Here is a 20,160-nt window from a genome sequence, read left to right as displayed (position 1 = left end):
AATATAAACTATAATGTCAGTAAAACAACTGATTGTAACAACAAGTAATGTGGCTCTATAAATAAGAATTGAGCATATCTTCAATTTTTAGTTGCGCTTTGGATTCTCCATTAACAGGATTTAGGCAGGCTTGGCCATTAATTTTAAAGGAGGTTAACATAGACTGATGTCAATTTAATTTATTATTGATTTTGTGTTAAGAAGGATTTGATGACCTGCACCTGCGGCCAGTGAGTTCTTTTTGTGAGTAAAATTGTCAGTATTTTTCTAAAATAAATACACATCAGATAATTATTGTTTAAATAATTTTATTATTAGTTATTTAAATACAAATATTCTAAAGGATACATCACTGAATGCAAATAGGCATTTAACACAGTGAAGCTCCTTAAAAAATAATGATCAAAAAATTAACAAATTTTTGTAGTGAAAATTTTTGTTTTAACAATTAAAACTGAATTTTTAAATTAACTTTAGAATAATGATAGTTAACTGACAAATTCCTATTCTTATGTAAAAATTTAACTGCTGTTCAGATTAAACTTGTTAGTTTCGACATCCTGCTGGTTTCTTTTTTTGTATTGTTTGAATTCATTGTTGTTAAAGAGTAACGTCTCTGCCATTTTCCATGTGTTAAAACATTCTCCATGAAATTTGCATGGTCATGAATAGACAACTTATGTAACATAACTGTTTAATTTATTATCCAACCGTTACAGGATTACCAGTAGTTATAATTTGTACAAAAAATGCACAAAACAAGAACAAAATATTCCTTGATATTTGTACAGTTAGTTATTTGTACATTAGAGAACCAGGTTTGACTAGTTGAGGTGCTGACATGTGCCCCGCACTTGTCGTGTACAAATCTGTCACATATTCTCAGTTGTTTACAATTCACTTGCTAAAAATATAGTGCTTTTATAGGAGGATAATAAATCGCTTATCAGATGTTTTTGTTGTGTAGTATTGTTGAGTATTTCTACTCGTCAGGCCTTCTGATATTACGCGATGGTGCGATTTCGCACAATCGACCTCAAATCGCATCCGATCGCACAATTCACGAAAAATCGCATAATTCACAAAAGGACGCACAAAATTCATAAACTGAAACATAAATCAAGACGTTTTTAGAAATTCCTGCATAAATAGGCCATTTTTAAGATGATTTATCTTGGAAAAAGGCTAAAAAAACCTTTGTCACCTTCGATTTCGTAAACATTCGAAGTTCAAGGCTTTATTTTTCATGTCGGGGACCTGGTACGAGTCTCCTTCTATTGGTGCAACACAAACACGCCCTCATATACACACCACTGAAATGACACACTTGCCTTCTCTTTGAGATTTACGAAAAATAAGCGAAGTTGTAAGTTTTTCGGCAAAATGTAGTTTCTTTCGTTGAAAACTGATAAAAACTTACTCATGGATAAGTTTGTTGTGAAAACGCTCGCTTTTTCTTCGACGAAGAAACATTCCGCCCAATCTGACAGCTCACGATCGAGCAAGAAAGTACCTCACAGGTACGCTCCACGTGGACGATGGACTGATGTTTTTCTCGTCGTGCAATATTAGGGTCTTGGCTAATACTTAAACACAAAATGTTGGAATGATGGAATGGTGGAACGCCGGAACGCCGGAATACTTAAACACGGAACGCCAGAATACTTAAACATGGAACGCCGGAATACTTAAACACGGAACGCCGGAATAGTTAAACCTGGAACGCCGGATTACTTAAACACGGAACGCCGGAATGAGACAACCACATTTACATTGCTAACTATCTTTTCTCCATTAGAAATGATTCGTATAAAAATCTGGAATTTTTGAGGATGAAGGATAAAGGAAAACACGTTCTTTAGTCACAATGTCCAAGGATTGACAGGCAACCGAATACAAAGTCACTTGAATAGACTCAACCGACGGTATTGAAAGTTTACTGAGGTCAAGGTATTAAAAATAGCACGTTGTCTACTTGTGATTAGATCATATCGCAAAAATGAATCTTACCTCTTTTTCTCCGGACTTTGACTGGGGCTAAGAAGGCAGAAGTAAGAGGCGATTAATCAAAGCAAACATAGTTATTTTCCCTGGAGTAAAGAGACTGAATGGCATACAGGAACAACAATATCAACGATGACAACTGTTTTTCCTTGGCAGCTCCATGGTTGTCCAGTAATAAATGAATTATCATAATTATTGAAAACGCGGGAATATTATCATAGATTTCCATTCGGTGGGAAAATATTAAAGTTTGTTCTTGTTGGTCCCAAGGGGGTATAATGAAGCAGTATTTGTGTAAACAGAAACAAATTAATTCCATTATTCAGCCTATTTATTTCAACTGCAAACATAATTAACACCAGCAATTTTTCAATACCATGACAATGACTTTCTTATGTTGCATTGAACGTGCCATAAGATTTTCCTGGAAGAAATAAACACGAGGTCTACAAAAAACTTGTCAAAAAATTGGTTTTCAATCTGTAAGGGTAGACATGCCATTCGTCTGAATACCGTCACAATTTTTACTGGGTTTTATTTAGGGCTACCAGGAGCTCGTGTCCGGGGGATACGTATCGCTTGCTGCGTTCTCAGTTATAGAGTATTAGGGAGCTTAAGCATGCGCGTTTGTGAGACGTGGACGGCAACCAGAAGAGGACATTTCTCGTACCAGGACAGTGGTGTCTCCCAGATTTTTATACGAATCATTTCTAATGGAGAAAAGATAGTTAGCAATGTAAATGTGGTTGTCTCATTCCGGCGTTCCGTGTTTAAGTATTCTGGCGTTCCGTGTTTAAGTATTCCGGCGTTCCATGTTTAAGTATTCCAGCGTTCCGTGTTTAAGTATTCCAGCGTTCCGGCGTTCCAGCATTCCATCATTCTGGCATTCCGTGTTTAAATACTAGCCTAGGGCCTTTTATACGAGAGAAAATAAGCCGCGGCTTACTCTGGCCACGGTGTACAAAATACGCAAAAGGAACAATTTATACGAATATATATTCCCATGTCAATATAAGCCGCGGCTTGAAAAAGACGTGAACGTAGATTTTGTTCCATTTATACGGGGTGAACATTCGAGTCTTCTGTAAGCAGCGGCCAGAGAAAGCTGCGGCTTATTTTCTCTCGTATAAATGGGGGTATGGCCCTATTGTGATTGACCATCTTCGGAAGTTCGTGGTTGACGAGCACCTTGATCATTCATTTGGCATGTTAGCTGTGTCCTTTCAACTTTTAACGTGGTGCACCGGTAGTGCAGAAGACCTCATTTTTTCTATTTATTTCAACTAATGTCGATCGAGATACATAATTACTGTTCCTTAAGTTTGTGTTCAAAATGTCTTTAGGGCAGCAAAAAAGTGTTTTTCTTAACCTGAAACCTTATAAAACAAGCTCAAAATTGCTGAGAAAAAATCGCATAATTTACATTATTTATCGCATAATTGGCCTTTCTAATCGCACAATCTGCCCTGAAAAAATCGCATAATTTGCATTTTTTAATCGCACCCTGTCAGAAGGCCTGACTCGTTGTTTGTATTTTGACTCGCCCTAGTGGGCTCCTAAAAATACAGTACAACCTTTAAAACACTCAGCGACGCTCTGACACCAAAACACCTAATAAGCTACGTATTATCCACCAGACAGTCTGTTGACATGTCATAAAGTATGTTCCAGATTATTCATTGTCATAACGACCTATGTCTGTTTTACATTTAGCTGATCATGATGCTAGTGTGGCTGGTGAAGAGGAAGACAAAGAAAACAAACCAGAGGCAACCGAGGTCAGACGAATTTTTCCTTTATGCCCTTAGAAAATTCAGAATTGTAGAAAGTCTGTGTGTCATAATTTGTTAATAAATCAATTGGAAGGTGCTAATCAATTACTTTGATGAACTTAAATTTTTTGCCTCACCCAACCAGGCAAAAGATAACCCTATTAAGTATTTGTCCCTACCCTAAACTAAAAGCAAATGTCAATGATTTATTGGTGTGAAACCAAAAGAAAACCCCTACTAAACTCATCTTCAACCAGAAATTTACACCCATATGAGGACTCCCATATAAAAAGGGGAGGGATGCTAGTTGTCTCGCTTAGGGGTATAAATTTCGGATTTTGGTCTGACTTAGGGTGTTCTGGGCAAAACGCAATTAAATATGGCCGTAAAGGTCTCCTTTAGGGTTGTGCACAAAGAAATATAAAAGTGTATCTTTACACTTTTATATTTCTTCACGTAGGTGAAAGTATTAGATGATAATGTCTTTGCCATCGTGAAAAGGCACTGTATTTTTTATATATCCGTGTTTTAATATGGTCTGACTTTTAGGAGTCAAAAAAAGCCTGGGCCATGCCCAGATTGGTCTCCTTTAGGGGTTTCATTTAAAATTTCTGACAAGCATCCCTCCCCTTTTTATATGGGATTCCCCCCACCAGGAAATGTACAGACAAATATTATGGGTTGAATTGATTTTAAGTTGGGGTGAAAATGATTTGAACCTTGGAGTTTGATCATCTGGACACGTGTAGTCTTCCGGGGGAATTTTGTTTACAGTGATGTTTCTGGACTCTGAAGGTGACCTCCACTAAGAAAGAAATGTCAGTTACAAAGAAAAGTCATTTCTCTGGATAAGTCACTCACCCAGACAAACAAATTCTGTTGAGGTTTAATCTTGATTAGGTTGCCCCTTCATTTGGGGTTGTGGTTTGTATGAGTGTTGGGTGTTTTGGCTCATTTTGGTTTACAGACTATGATACATCCAGGATTACATTAGTAGTGAGATGCACACGGACTCTTATGTGCAACTCAAGGTGTCCTTAACTGTGGGTTGTGAAGCGCAGACTGCAGATAGGAATAAATTACAGCGTACAGAAACCTCAGCCGTTTGACACTCTTTTTAATCGTTTTTTCTCAGGAGAAAGCTGCTGAGGAGATTCGACCCGATTCGTCTGCCTCTGTGGGTGGAAAAGCCGAGTCAAAACTAACCAATCAGTTTAACTTCAGTGAGAGAGCTTCACAGACTTATAACAATCCTTACAGAGTGAGTATTAAAGAGATCGAAATAATAAAAGTGCGGTTGTTAGTTGAGTCACTTGAGTGCCACAAAATTCGCTCTGACGAAGGGCTAACGCTCTAAACGTCAGCTTTTAGAATCCCTGTATGGTGGTTAATTTACATTATTATTCATTCAAAATATTTCCCCGTTTCTGATTGGTTAAAACCACATGCATAATTCACCATAACCAGCTGCTGTTCACCAAATTTGGAAAGAAACTTCGTCATATTGAATCGATGACGTCAAAAGTGCAGCCCGCTGCAGATTATTGAACCGATGACGTCAAAATGATGTCAAAAGTGCAGCCCGCTGCAAATTATTGAACCGTTGACCGAAAAAAGCTGGGGACGAGATTGTGTTATTTTTGCTGTGCAGAAAAATGGCTGCGAGTAGGTTTAGAAGTTTGAGCGAAGAAACCATTTTGACTGAATAATAAAGCAATTATTGAATTCGGCTTTCGTAGAATATGAAGAATTCTGCAGATCTCGGAGGATGTTATCCACCGCTGCCTTCGGCCTTGGTGGATAACACCCTCCTCGACTTGCAGAATTCTTCATATCCTACTCAGCCTCATTCAATAATTGCTAATTATCAACCCCGTTGATAAAACCAAATTTTTGTGTACTACTTCCCCATCGACGCAGCACCACAGTTTCTTTTGAAACTACCCCCTTTATCCACAAAACATAGGCAGAACAGTAAGGCGGGACAATTGTCACAGAAGCCTAGTCAGTAATGGCCCTCGTATTGCTCAGTGGTTTCAACAGCATACGAACTGGTAATCGGAAGGTCGTATGTTCGAATCCCGGCAGCAAAGGAGCACTTGGATTTTTCCGAGCATCTCCGAGTCACCATCAATAAAAAGATACATTTCTTCAAAACTAGAGTTATAGACGATTAGCCAATCACATCTGCAGACGCCGACAGTCGAATGAATTACGCAACGCGGATACGACGTGCACTTGTCACTGAGCGCGGGAAAACACGAGAAAGCATCTCACAAATGGTTTTGATTTTAAACCTATCAGAAAGCATAGGAAAGCAAACCATTACAAGACAACCAAAAAAGTAACTTTCAATCTCAAACTTAAAACCACTCTCCTTTGAAGTTTTTTTTTTTTGTATGTTTGGAATTGTTCCCAAGTTAGAATTTCTCAAGGGATTCTTGCGTTTTTGTCCTGACAAAATCATTAATTTATTCCAGGAACGTGGTACTTCAACGGAGCCCCCACCAAGAGCAAACTTCTCTGCCACTGCCAATCAAGTGAGTAATAATGAGAGATTATTTCATAATTTTGCATTTCTCTTATAGCATAATTTGAAACCAAACAAAACCCCAGAGACTACTGTTTTAAAAGCGTGCGCAATTTGCGAAAAAGGAGCACACGTCAATCGTCGTGTCCTAAGAAAACAGGAGAAAACTGCGAAGCGCAATGACACGTAAAAAGCTGTAAAAGTTCATTAAGAAAATGCGCCAGAGTTTAAAATAAACTAGACTTTTCGCAGGTGCTCCCTCTTCTTCATTGGTTTCAAAAGTAACTGAAAGCGCGCATCATAACGTTCAAATAGAAACAAAATATAACAAATGTGTGAGGTCATAGCGCGCGCCCCGGCCACACATTCAAACAAAACATTTGTTGGATCAACAATGTTAGAACGTGTAGCATGCACGACGTTGGTTCAACATATTTTGTCGAAAGAATGTTTTGATTTCGATCAAACATTTTCTCCAACATACAACAAATGTTGAATTGTGAAGCCCCCCTTTCAACAATGTTGTATTGCAAAGACTAAAGTGACGTGTTTCCAACAATGTTATATGCGTATCTAACATTGTTAGAAGCGTTCCTATAACATTGTTGGGACATGTTCTTCTAACAATGTTACAACGTATAGCCGGAGCTTCAAGGAAAATTGAAGTCGATGTTTAAACCGCCTGGGTGCAGAGACCGGTGCTTATAATAAATATCTGCTTATCCTCACCATCGTGCACGCGGACAAAACGAAAATGCGTAATTGACCAATCAGAGCGCGTGTTTTGATGGAGTTATTGGAAGTCCACACCCAAATTGCTAATTAGTCCTAGCATGTTTGTTAAATTGTTTTTAGATCTTTGTAGCCTTTATGTGACAACGTGCGACGCTCTTGTACAGTGTGAGGGACAACGCTTAAATCATGGGGAAGCATGTACGTGCGTCAAAAATATCAAAATGAATCTGTTATACTTGCTTTGTTTTGGGGGACTGAATTTCGTGTTAGCATGGTGATTTTTTTTTTCAGCTATTATCTCGAACAAATTAAGATGTAGTTTCTCTGAATCCGTTTCAAGCCACCTTAAATATGACGCAACTGATGCAAGAAATTATGGTCCTAAAGTTGTCCCTTAATAGTCTCTTAGCACTAACTTTGACTTCTTGTTTGTTCAACAGTGGGAAATCTATGATGCGTATGTTGAAGACTTACAGAAGCAGGTGAGGTTGCTTGAAAAGACATATTGGAAGTGAACCCCCAATTCTACATAACACGTCCGTGTGTTTCTCCTACATAGCCGCATGGCTCAGTTTGTTCAACATCGAACTACCGCGGGAGGTCACCGGTTCGAATTTGGTCATGCCAAAATAAAGGTGGTTTAAAAAATTATTGCAAACCTTTTTAATCACATCTGCAATTGGGTATCCTTTCAAAACTTTTCAGTGAAGGATTGAAAAACACTAGGCCCTGTTCCACAGCACTAATTGATAACGTTCAGCGGGACATTACAGAGTTTGTAATGCCGTGGTCTCTGTGGCGTTGCGAAGGACACACTATCAATTATTATTTTGCTCAGTTGTGTAACCCTTGCCACCACTTCTAAACTAAGTAGATTAACACCAGGGCTCAGTTGTTCAAAACTCGTTAACACTGATCCGCCATTAAAGACAAACCCAGGCTCGTATTTTGCGCGTCGAAAAAGTCTTCTAATTGAAACTTTATCCTGAAGGAGGGCAAAAGCCTAGTCAATCTTGAAGGGCGAAAAGTCTCGTGGGAACTTTATTTCAGAAAACAGACTTCAATTGAACTTTCCTTTGCCCCAGGCATTTGGCTCAAAAATCTTGTGCTACATCCTCATCCAATCCAAGGTGAAAGCAAAACCAATTGTGACTTGCCCAGACTTGCTCTTGACTTGCCTTGGGTTTTCCCGCGCGACTAGCGCTGGCTGCATGCTTTTTCCCTGCGTTTTGATTGGCTCATTTGATTGTCTGCTTCTTTTGTGATTGGTTAGAATAATTTCGTTGTGGTTTTGGATTTTCGCCACGCAATTGAGGGAGGGGTTCCTACAGGGTTCCTTCCCCTCCCTCCACATTGCTTTTACGGCAAAAGGCAATCGTTGAAATTTGCGTTTTTCCAAAAATTAAAAAAATTGTGATTTTGGCATCTTGTCACGTTCGGACAGGTTAATGTGAGACGGGTGTTCTCGTTGCTCTTCACGAATTTACTTCCATGGGTTTCAAGCTAAAATCTTAGAATTTGGCGGCATCATATTTATTTTCCCGCGTTCCTGGACCTGTTTCTCTAAAAACAGTCATTGCAACTTTTGCTTGGTAATTTTTACTGAGAGTTGATAGGAATATCCTAAAAAATTGTCCTACCTTTCTTTCGTTGACCAGGAAAAAGTCAAGGAAAAAGAAGGCAGAAAGACACAGACTTTGAAGAAAGACGAAGATAAAAAGAAGAAACTCATGCAGGCTGAAGTGCAGGTTTTTATCTCATTTTGCTAAAACATCTACATCTACGTCATCATTTATTAAGTTGGTAAAATCCATTACAGACTGAGACATCACGCCAACTAGTAAAAGAAACAATCATAAAAAATATATACAAGCTTGGATAAAATTAACAAGGAAACAAAATATTACAAATATAAAAATAAATAAATCGTAATGTAGAGTAGAAATTATAAAAATAAAGAACCTCTAATAAATCTTTGCTAAGTAGGGGAGTAATTTAGAGTTGAAGACAGCCAAGGAATTTGACTCAACTATTTCCACGGGTAGTTTATTCCATAGTCTTGTGGTCCTTGGGAAAAAAGAATAAAAATAAGTATTCTTTGTCGCTTTGTCTTGCCTATATCTATAACGGTGACTCCCTCCAGTTCTATCTTCATAATGAGGTTGGAGATAACTATTTGCATCAATAGGGAGCTTACGAAACGACGACGCCGACGGCAAAGACGACGCTACAAAACAATAGATTTAGTGAGCAAAAACAATGGCTCTGCACGCTCTGCACGTGCGTTTTACATTTTGGTCCATTTCTTTGCCATCATCTCCTAAATGACGACGTGAAATGACCAAATTCAAGGTTCTCTGGAGGACGTTAGCACATGACGATGAATTTTCAGTTTTCTCTCTACGCTTCCAACCCACTCATACAAGTTTAATTCCTCGACAGTTACTACACATTTTTAACGCGAAACGACATGAAATAGCTTCGTAGTGATATGAATAACGCGAACTTGTATTTTTAAATGAAGTCCTCGTAGCCGTCGTCGTCCTCGTTTCGTAAGCTCCCTAATATCAATTTGATCACGGCTCATTTTATTTAAAAGATTTAGTCGAGTCATAGTTGTTCTTAGTTCCAAGCCCCCACTAAAAAGTGGGGAAAGGAACCAAACTTACGTCAAACTCATGGCTCTCAGTCGCACCGTTTTGGTGCTTGATTTATAGAGGGAACTTTAAGATCTACGACGCCGACGCCGACGCCGACGTCGACGAAAACTTTGCTTCAAAATACAACTTTGTACTATCGTAAGTTTTTTGCAATTAGTCCATCTCATTTGGGTCGTTCATTGCAAGCGAATTAACCCAAAAAAGAAATTTGGTACGGCGAGCCGTTTCAGAGTAAGACTAGAGAATGAACTTAGGTTCACATCTGTAAGCACGTTAGTTGTTGTGCAGAGCACAGCAAAAATATGTACTGAAATGCGTGCCGCACGTGCAGTACAATTATTCAGTTTCCTATTTTAACCAATGACGTTACGAACCTTAAGCAATGACAATAGGGACCTTTAGATTCTAGGACGAGGGCGAGAACGAGTACGAGATTTGTTTCGAGATCCGTTTTTAGCGAAAAATCTTACAAAATGTATCATCCGGACGATTAATCTTACTCTTTTTTCGCAGTGTAGGTTGCTCAGTTATTCTTATTGCTGGCAACTGAACCTTTTTGCTGATCGAAAAATGCCCAAACTGCCACCGTGTTGTTGACTTGTTTTGACACAACGACATTTTTGCAAAACCTCGTACTAAAATGACGACGGTAACACGTTTTTTCCCGCCAAAATGACGCTGGCTTTCGCGCGCTCACTGTTGTTGCATGAGAAAATCTCGTACTCGTAGTCGTTCTCGTCCTAGAATCTAAAGCTCTCTAATGGTGATGGCAACGGCAACGAGAACGTCATCTCAAAATATAAATTGGCGTTATTTTAATCGCTTCGTGACTATTTCAACCTTTTTAATATAACAGGGGTCTGGTATTTCCTCAAAAACGACACTCGTCGAAACGGCACTTAATTTTGGGGAAGAAGTGAAAACTTATCCTCAAGTGCTTACGTTCTTCAATGATAACACCTAAAATGTGGCTATTTCACGTTGTTGTTTTGCTGACGACGGCAAAGAAATGGACAAAAGTGCAAAACGCACGTGCAGAGCGTGCAAAGCTATTGTTTTTTTCCCAGTAAATATGCAAATTTGTGACGTTCTTGTTGCCATCACCGTTGCTTAAACTCCCTAAAGGCGCTGTTACACTAGGCAATTTCTCTTGCGACTTGTCTAGTCGCAATTTTGTTGCGACACACGTTGCACGAAATATTGTCTAGTGTAACATACCCTGCAACACACATTTCTCGCAATTTTTTTGTTGCCTCAATCGTTGCGAACATTAGAAGTCAGTTCTACTTTGCGCAACGCGTCTCGCAACGTTGCAAGGAATTGTTCCCACGTTGCGCAGTGTGTCGCAACGGTTTGCGGCACCAGCCAATGAAAATGTTCCTTTAACGTCATGTGATCATCGAAACGAGACAAGTTGCAAGAAACGTTGCCCAGTGTAACACGATTCAAGCAACCTGTATCGGAACGCGCAACTTGTGTCGCAACAAAATTGCGAGACAAGTTGCAAGAGAAATTGCCTAGTGTAACAGAGCCCTAGCTTCTGTTCTGGTGCTGATGGCTAATACATCACAGCTTATCAGAAACAAAGGCTTGAAATTGGAAGGATAACTAACTTTACGAAATTCTCCTTATTTTTGAAATAAGTTTATGCTTAAAATTTCGCGTTTCAGTAACACTAGATGTAGACAATGACCTCTGAAAAAGTTCTTTGATTGCTCGTAAATAACTGGCACCGACACTTTGTATTTATTTAATTCAGGGTGATGACATCTCGAGGATTTCCAAACCATGCAAGATTGTGGAGAGAATGGTCAATCAAAACACTTATGATGACATTGCGCAAGGTATCCGGCAGTAGACTTGGCTTTGACTGAAATGGGCTCGCGAAAACAAGTGGGACACTTGTAATAGTTTTCACTACATTAACAAAAACGTCCAACTTGTCTCGCAACATTGCTGCGAAACTAGTCGAAAAGCGATGTTGCGCGTTTTACATCCTACACGCAACCTGTCACGCAACGAAAAAAAAAATGTATTGCAAGTTGCTGCAGCTTGTTGCAGAAAGTAGAGGTCCGTTCTACTTTGCGCAGCAAAATCCCCAAAATGCTTTCCGTTTTACCACTCCAAGGCAACTTGATTCGCGACAAAATCACTTTGCCGGCGCTCTTGATTTGTGAAGAATAGCTGCAGTGCGTTTCCTCTGCCAAGTGGCGACTGCCATCTTTGTTTTCATAGATTGATTAAGCTTACGTGAGCTCATAGCTGGCCAGTCAGAGGCAACTTGCAACACATTTTTTTTGTTGCGAGACCGGTTGTGCGTAGGATGTAAAACGCGCAACATCGTATTTCGACTAGTTTCGCAGCAATGTTGCGAGACAAGTTGGACGTTTTTGTTGCACGCGTATTACCGTATCTTAAGATAGTATGAAAGGCAGTTGAGATACGTTTAAATTATATTCTGAACATGTCGCCCCTGTTTCCGATTTGCGTCTGACAAATGGTCGCCCCTGTTTCTGATTTCTGTCCGGACAAAATCAATTTCTGAGCCAGGCAACTCGATTTGCATCAGATCTGCTTCAATGTTTGATTTTTCAATCGCTAACCCGAACAATAGTTTGGTTCTTCTTGCGAGTTTCTACTTCGTTAATGCTAAAACACCTCGGTCGTGCAGAACAATACCAATACGGAGCTTAAGCAACGACGAAGGCGACGGCAACGAGAACGTCATCTCAAAATATAAATTCGCGTTATTGTAATCGCTTCGTTACTATTTCAACTTTTTTAATATGACGGGGGTGTGGTAGTTCCTCAAAAATGACGCTCGTAGGAACGGCGCTCAATTAAGGGCAGAAAATGAAAATTTATCCTCAAGTAATGACGTTGTCCATAAAACCTCAAATTTGGCTATTTCACGTTGTAGTTTTGCTGACGACGGCAAAGAAATGGACAGAAGTGAAAAACACACGTGCAGGGCGTGCAAAGCTATTGTTTTTGCCTACTAAATATGCAAATTTGTGACGTTCTCGTCGCCGTCGCCGTTGTCGTTGCTTAAGTTCCCTAATACCACTTCCGCGCCCGTTTAAGCAATACCGATACCACCTTGCGCTCCGGGTTGAGCAAATCGAGATTGATTTCCTCTACAATATCTATCAATTTATACATTTACCCACTTCACGCGGGGATTTCTAGGTTGCCTCTTCTGGTGCGGAAGCAAAAAACAGGCCAAACCCTGCGGGAGCAATAACAAAAAACTTTGGAACCGACGGTTGCGGGCGAGAAAAATAGTCACAAATCCTGTAAACGTCTCAAAGTAGATTTTAATTGCAAATTAGATTCTCTCAATCTGAACAACTGGCTTCAGTGTCAGCATTTCTGTGCTTGTAATATCGCCTTGTTCGCTAATCTATTTTTCCTTTAGATTTTAAATATTGGGAAGACGCGGCGGACGAATTCAAAGACCAGGAAGGTACTCTGTTGCCCTTGTGGAAATTCTCTTGTGAAAAGTCAAAGAGAATGGCGATTACCTCTCTCTGCTGGTAAGACATACACAACCATTTCAGGGTAACTATAGATGGAGGAGAGGATTCCAATAAAATAATGCTATCCAGTTTTACTCAGCTGTTGTCGGTAATACCTTAGGATGGTGGGAGGTAATTTATTTTACTTTGTCAAATTTAAGCAACAAAGGCGGCATAAGCTTCGGGATCACCGGCTAAAGTCTACTATCGCGTCAAGACTCTTCGCTGTTATTTCAACTCTTAATTTGTAAAACATGAGACAGTTGTCCGACAAACACACTAATATGAACGACCCTTGGAGGACAAATGGGCTGATTTTCATCTATTCAAGTTTAGACTACAGGACAGCAAAATAAAGAATACAAAGCAACAAACAATCGGAATTGTTTAGGCTTCTTTGCGACTGCTTTAAAGGCCTGTTTAAATGGTTCAACATTTGCTTCAACATGCATTCGACACTTTGTTGAACCAAATGTTCGGTGCGTTTGAACAGGTCGTCCAGCATTGTTGAAAGCGTAAAAAATGTTGAAAGCGTGTTGATTAAAGTTTAAATCGGTTTGAACTTTCATTCAACATCGATTCATCTTTTCCTTTGTTCTGTTTAATGGTGTTGAAGCCGTCGTTTGAACACTCTGTTCAACATTTGTAGAACACGCGCACGCTCACATCCTGGTGTCATTTTGAGGATGGCCATGAGTTTTGACAGCTGACATCAGCCCGCAAAAGTCATTTTGACGCAGTTTGTCTGGGCGAGAGAGAGGCTGGTTTCTAGTTCTTAGTTCCTCGCAATCAAATTTCGCGAAAGTGTTGGTTTGTTTGTTAGCGCAATGTTGGAACTGTTTGAACGGCCTCCGCACAACTTTGTTTTTTGCGTCCAACATTTGCCCAACATCCGTTCAACTTTTGTTGAACGAAGGTTGGTCAAATGTTGAAACTTTTTAAACGGGCCTTAAGTTGTGTATGAAATTTACAGCAATGGTCAGTCGAACATTAAGAACTTTTTTTTTTTCTCCCGTAGGAGTCCAAAATACCACGACCTATTTGGAGTTGGACACGGCTCATGTAAGTAAAGTCTGATGATGATGGTGATCTTTATTTGATTTTTCTTTGTTCTCGAATGGCTATTTAGTTAAGCATTTTTCAAACGATTTAGGATCTATTTTATTGATAACATGTCTATGTTTGAACTTTTTTCCCAGATGACTTTTTAAAGCAAAGTAATGGAATGGTTACCATGTATACTCTGAAGAATCCTTCATTTCCAGAGTAAGTATCTGACTCTGTTCACTATATAAACACCAATGAAATTCCAAAGCTTTTCACTTCAATATTTTTTGTAGTCCAAACGGAGAACAACGGCGAGATTTATTATGAAACCATAGCAACGGTGATCTTTTCACGTTTGAAGATATCATGTTTTCGTGCAAGGCTTACCTAGTGTTTTATTGGTGTTTTTATAAATAATAAAAAAAGAGGGTAGCTAAAGAGGGTAGCACGTAAGAGTTTTAGTAATTACTGGTGTTTTTGAAACATTGGTTTTTGAGGAGAGGGGACAAAATCAACCTTCATATGACGCCGAGTCTGGAGATCGAACCCAGGCCACATTGGTGGGAGGCGAGTGCTCTCACCACCGCGCCACCCCTGCTCTTCTGGTCGATATATTGTAAATCCTACTTTTTTCGATACCTTGTGGAAGCGGTCTGAATTTTAAGCCGTTTGCAAGGCAAGAGACTGTTGACTCCTGCCTCGCGGATCCCCACGCTGTCTTACTTTCTTGCAATTCTCCCATTTACAATTCTATAACAGTTTACAAGTTTTTCGTTACAATCCATTTACTGCTAGATCTTTTCTGTCGCTTTTCCATATTTATTTGCCATGCGCTTAAATGTCGAGAAAGATTGTTCGTTTTGAAGCCTTCGTTAGGTAGGTAGATAGGTAGGTAGGTAGGTAGGTAGTTATACTTTATTCAAATCAAAGAAACACGCTAGCCCCAATAACACGCAGCTGGTTTCCATGGAGGGCGTAGGTCTAAATTATAAAAATTCAACTATTATAAACTAAGTAATATGGTAAGTCTAAAACTACAAAAATTCAACTATAATAAACTAAGTACATATTGTAAACTAAGTACAAGATCAACACATGTGGCATGACATGACCCAATTACGTTTTGATACATTTATTAAATGATTATATCGATTCCGCTAGTTTTGCTTCATTTGGGAGTTGTATTTTTCTTTGTGTAGAACTTAATAGTGAACTGTTCATACTCCTAGATACCTCTGTGAAACAGAGAGCGGTGTGATGTGCCTTGATTTTCATCCCGATCACCCCAATTACATAGCTGTTGGTTTTTATGACGGTAAGTGCGAAAACCACTTGGTCCACTTGTTTGAAAGCCGATTTAAGGACCTTTAAGCTAACCCGTGATACAACCTTAGCCAAAAAGTTTACAAAACTTACTTTTTTGTGTACCACGGGCTTTCGTGGATTCCAAAACGTTATCATGTCTTGCACACTTGTATTCCATGTAGGTAGTGTTGGTGTGTATTTGGTGGTTCAACATGCAAATAAAATTGAGCTGATGTATCGATCAACAGCCAAAACTGGCAAACACACGGACCCCGTTTGGCAGGTAAGGACTGGCGCATGGTCATTCTTAATGAGGACTTTCACAAAATACATGCACCACCATTGGGACAACCATGCTTCCTGAACAATTCTCCCTAAAGAAGGTAAACCAATGTAAGTCCAATGTAAATCAATATAAGTACAATGTAAGGACCGTCTTGGCATTCATTTGTGCAACCTTACACATTATTTAATAAGTAGCATCTTCCAATGCGTAACTGGTTACTGATAATATAGGAATGTCAGCTTTGCGGCCGCCGTTTGCGTTATAGAGCAGTCTGGCAAAGTTTCTCACAAAGATGTTTCAAAACACAAATTTATACCTGTGGAGAGCCTTTGAAAAGTCCTTGGAGTAAGTACTACTGGTCTAGCCCTATGTGAACCCAGGAATTGTGTTTTCCTGTGTCAGCTAAGCTTTAGTTAATGTTGCCTACTGCCTATGATTTTTTTTTATAGGTTAAATGGCAGAAAGACGATCTTGACAATAACATGAATTTCTTTTCCGTGTCTTCTGATGGCAGAATTACACAGTGGACAATTGTGAAGGTAAGTTTCGAGAAAGTCTCACGCGAGGAGCTTTTCACTTTCGTGATCCCTCTCGCGCGTGAATCTCGCGAAATGTTGAGCTTGCTTATGGACAGTTTAAATCCAGAGGAGTTTTCCGTTTTGGTGGTAAAACCGCCATTTAGGTTGTTTAGGTCGATTTTGGTTTTTCATTTCGTTTGATTTGGTTGAACAACAGTTTTGACCGGCGTCAAACCAGGTTAAAACAATTCTTGAAAACTTTGAGATTTTAAGATGCCACTGTCGTTTTTCGGGAGTCTTTCAAATCAATCTGGTGCTGCAAGTGCTGGCTGCGCTCTGAGTGCAACGCGGAGTAGTCTGTTAATAATTATTCCCAAGAGTAGCCGCCTTTGCAATAGTTGTGACTAATGATGATGTACATAAAATGTGACTCTTCGACGGTCATTAATATAGCTGACCATTCTCGAACAAGTGCTTAGGCTTAAATAGCGCAGATCAGTACTTAACACTACAAACGATATGATACTACTTGGGGTGCATGGAATGACTCTTAGGTAATTTGTTATGTTCTTGTCGTAAAGTGTCACTCCCTAACTGTCGCGGATCCAATTTAGTCACAGTAAACCAAAAACGGTTAAAAGTATTCTTAATGAAACCCAAACCTGTTCTTTATGAAGCGGTTGATCCCAGTAGAACACAAACCTCAGGGTCAACTTTGCAGCATTCGGAGTTTTGATTTTTTACTGAGTTGCGTAGGTTACCAATTCTTTGATCAGTTTTCCAAGTTGTCTTAATTGGAAGGGAAAATCGGCTTTTTGTGCCCGCTTCTCCATGTAAAAACCTTGAATCTTGTTCTCCGTATTTCGGACCTGCACGAGTTTGTTAATACGTTGGTTCGGTTCTCCTTTTTGACGTATTCATTGAAGACGTCAGTTCCCTCATTATGCCATCAACATTTTGCCACTGGTTCTTTAAAGCGGTCTTTTTGTGTAGCAATGGCATACCAAGGGGAAACACGACGTTACTTTCGACCATCGATTTCGTTTTCGCTTTAATGGCACTGTTTGGTTTGTTATATTCATAGAGTGAATTGAGATACACCGATATTATAACCTTAAAGAAAGGCAACCCTACCGAAGAAGGAGACGGCACAAAGCTTCCCAGTCTAGGTATGTCATGTCCCATTTCTCGTTCCCGGGAGCTCTCTTCATCCTGTGAAAGGAAAGAAAAGGAAAGGAACTTTAAGTGTCTAGTAATTCTAGCGCTGGAGCCCTAATTGGGGACACTGTAAACTGAAATTAACAATTAACGTAAATCAAGTCAAATGTTGGTTTTTGAACGGTGAGAAGTGAGAAACTGGGAAAGATATTGACGCCTTTACTTCCTGTTTCCGTTCAGTGTTTCGTAAGCGTTGTCGGAAATCGAAGTTTGACCCATTAACTTATAGTCGTGTTTATTTCTCTGTAGGCTGTGGCACGGCATTCGATTTTCATAAAACAATGGACTACATGTTTCTTGTTGGTAAGTGATAAGTTGGAACTCAATTTCTTTCCTTTTTTTGTATTAATGTTGTCTTCACGTTTCCTTTGCTTTTCAATTCAGCCTTGATTTCGTTGTCTCATTCCGAGAGCACGATTAACCCTTAAAATTCTTGAATCATTCAACACCGTCGCCCCGATATCCTCTACCAAAAAAATCCCCACGCTCTGATCCCAACGTTGGGATGAGGGAGTGGAGGGTGCTTATATGTTGTTTCAGGGAAATTGGCGCCACATCTTGTCTCGGATAGTAGCGGACCACGTGCGCGCCGAGACTTGAGGCACGATCAGACTGATCTGCGGTTGTGTGTGTAATGTTTGATGCTTTATTTTACCGGTTTTAGTTGTCCATGTAAATTAGCGGTTTCTTCTGAAGTTTTATTATTGCATAAATTTGTGCCCGGTATGGGTTCTCGAATCTCATATATTTCCCTTAAAAATCCTTGAAAATGTTCGCAATTCTCTTTTTGGAACTATGTAATCTTGTTACCACACGAACTGTCTCTCTATTCACCAGGCACTGAGGAAGGAAAGATTCACAAGTGTTCAAAAACATACTCAAGTCAATTCCTGGAAACTTACGATGTAAGTGTGGCTATCTTGGTAGCATCTTGTTGGTAAAGTTATTTTTTAAATTTGTTTTCTTTTCTCTTCCTTTGAAACCTTGAAGCTATAACAATAAGAAGAAGATATGAGCGGGAGATGTGTATGGATATTTACAATGGCGAGCCGAAGACGAGCCACTGTAAACGCCCATACAGGTCAGACGCGAATATGTTATCGCACTTGTGAAATAAAACAAATTAAGTAAAGTAGAGGTCTGTATCAAAAGTTAATGAATACTCATTTGCTGAGCAGGTTTTTGGTAAGTCAGTTCTAGTGCTTAATAATTTATCAGCCCAAGTTGATTTGTATTGGGGTTTACAGAGGAGTACATTTGACTCAAATAGTTCCTGCTGATTGGTCATAACTTTGATGAACAATTAGTTTATTTTACAATTGCTATTATTTTTATTTCACAAAAGGCGCATCACATGGCAGTTTATTCAGTCAAGTGGAATCACTTTCATCCAAAGATATTTATCTCGTGCAGTGCAGATTGGACAGTGAAGATCTGGGATCACCACTATATGTAAGTTGCAGTACCTGCAGTATTCTAGGACCACAACTCTGAGTTGTGATGGGTTGTTCATTTGAGCGTAAACAAGGGATTTGGAGCCGGAATCGAAAGAATTGCGCTTAAGATTCTCATGTTTGGTTTTACCGAGATGGTAACTATTGCTGGTTTTTCATCACACGATCAGCAGCGATGTTTTCTTCAACTGAAGCTAAAGAAAAGCTTTGCATAAGAAGAGACACCAATTTCCTGAAGGGTCAGTTTGCGATTAGTCTCTTGTAATTGGCGACGGAGATTTTTCTTCGAGCGCTAGATGACGTCACGTAAGGCAAGTCCCCTCACGAGGCGTCTCCTCGCACGCGCGTGTTTCTCGATGAGGAGTGAAATCGCCGTCGCCGAAATCAGACCGTATAGTTTCTTTGTTTAAGGGCACCAATGTGGCCTCCGTGGCGTCTGACTCCAAGCTTGTGATTATCGTTTGAAGTGAATTCCCCCTCGCACCAACCGTGATGTACATGTAGAAGTGTTGTTATTGTTATTGTTGCTTACAGGGAGCCAATGTTCACGTTTGACCTCAATAATTCAGTTGGTGATGTGGCCTGGGCACCTTACGCTTCAACGGTGTTTGCAGCCTGTACTACTGACGGCCGGGTAAGATGTTCGGCTCTTTCTTTTGAGACGATAGAGACGTTTCACCCCGAAAACTTTGCGGTCTCGAAAATCCATTCCGCATTTTTTATCTAGCATCCCAAGTAGAATAATTGTGTTATTAAAAACGCCGGAGTTAAGAACTCTTCCATGTTGATTCACCGGTCAATTCCGGTCCGAAACGGCTTTTGTCGGCCATTTTTGTCTCAGAGCTGCAAAAAAATGTTTTCAGCTCGCTTTATTGCTGACGCGTTCCTTGACCATATTAGGTATAGCAGGTATATGAACTGATAGCCTGTGTGTGGCGAGGCAATGAGAATGCTGGAAATCTGATCTCCGTAGTTTAGGTTTTAATAAATAAAGTTATTGTATCGTATCGCATCGTTCGTTATAAAATAACGACTAAAGTACGTCGGTGCTCTAAAGAAAAGAACACGTGATCGCAGGTACGAGCTCTTCGAGCTAATCGAGCCAGATCACAC

The 20,160-nt window shown here is 39.7% G+C and overlaps 1 protein-coding gene across 2 annotated transcripts in view; it reads left to right on the top strand.

Annotated features, from left to right (window-relative positions):
- Positions 1 to 20,160, top strand: part of LOC138038495 (dynein intermediate chain 2, ciliary-like) — a 32,638-nt gene that overhangs the window by 6,037 nt on the left and 6,441 nt on the right. The window contains exons 7-24 of one of the 2 annotated variants that reach the window (XM_068884374.1): positions 202 to 243; positions 3,718 to 3,782; positions 4,912 to 5,037; positions 6,257 to 6,316; positions 7,482 to 7,523; positions 8,700 to 8,789; positions 11,461 to 11,545; positions 13,120 to 13,237; positions 14,238 to 14,281; positions 14,419 to 14,485; positions 15,496 to 15,581; positions 15,754 to 15,854; positions 16,307 to 16,396; positions 17,460 to 17,544; positions 17,843 to 17,896; positions 18,431 to 18,498; positions 18,939 to 19,045; positions 19,582 to 19,681. In XM_068884374.1, the coding sequence (XP_068740475.1) occupies positions 202 to 243; positions 3,718 to 3,782; positions 4,912 to 5,037; positions 6,257 to 6,316; positions 7,482 to 7,523; positions 8,700 to 8,789; positions 11,461 to 11,545; positions 13,120 to 13,237; positions 14,238 to 14,281; positions 14,419 to 14,485; positions 15,496 to 15,581; positions 15,754 to 15,854; positions 16,307 to 16,396; positions 17,460 to 17,544; positions 17,843 to 17,896; positions 18,431 to 18,498; positions 18,939 to 19,045; positions 19,582 to 19,681 (1,430 nt within the window). The remainder of the gene's footprint in view (positions 1 to 201; positions 244 to 3,717; positions 3,783 to 4,911; positions 5,038 to 6,256; positions 6,317 to 7,481; positions 7,524 to 8,699; positions 8,790 to 11,460; positions 11,546 to 13,119; positions 13,238 to 14,237; positions 14,282 to 14,418; positions 14,486 to 15,495; positions 15,582 to 15,753; positions 15,855 to 16,306; positions 16,397 to 17,459; positions 17,545 to 17,842; positions 17,897 to 18,430; positions 18,499 to 18,938; positions 19,046 to 19,581; positions 19,682 to 20,160) is intronic. The other variant, XM_068884375.1, reaches the window with a different exon arrangement.

The sequence above is a fragment of the Montipora capricornis genome, chromosome 2 (genome assembly GCF_036669925.1).
Source record: "Montipora capricornis isolate CH-2021 chromosome 2, ASM3666992v2, whole genome shotgun sequence".
In the NCBI taxonomy this organism is placed as follows: Eukaryota; Metazoa; Cnidaria; class Anthozoa; order Scleractinia; family Acroporidae; genus Montipora; species Montipora capricornis.
Note: the sequence above shows the minus strand (reverse complement) of the source record. Positions and strands in the feature narration are given on the sequence as shown.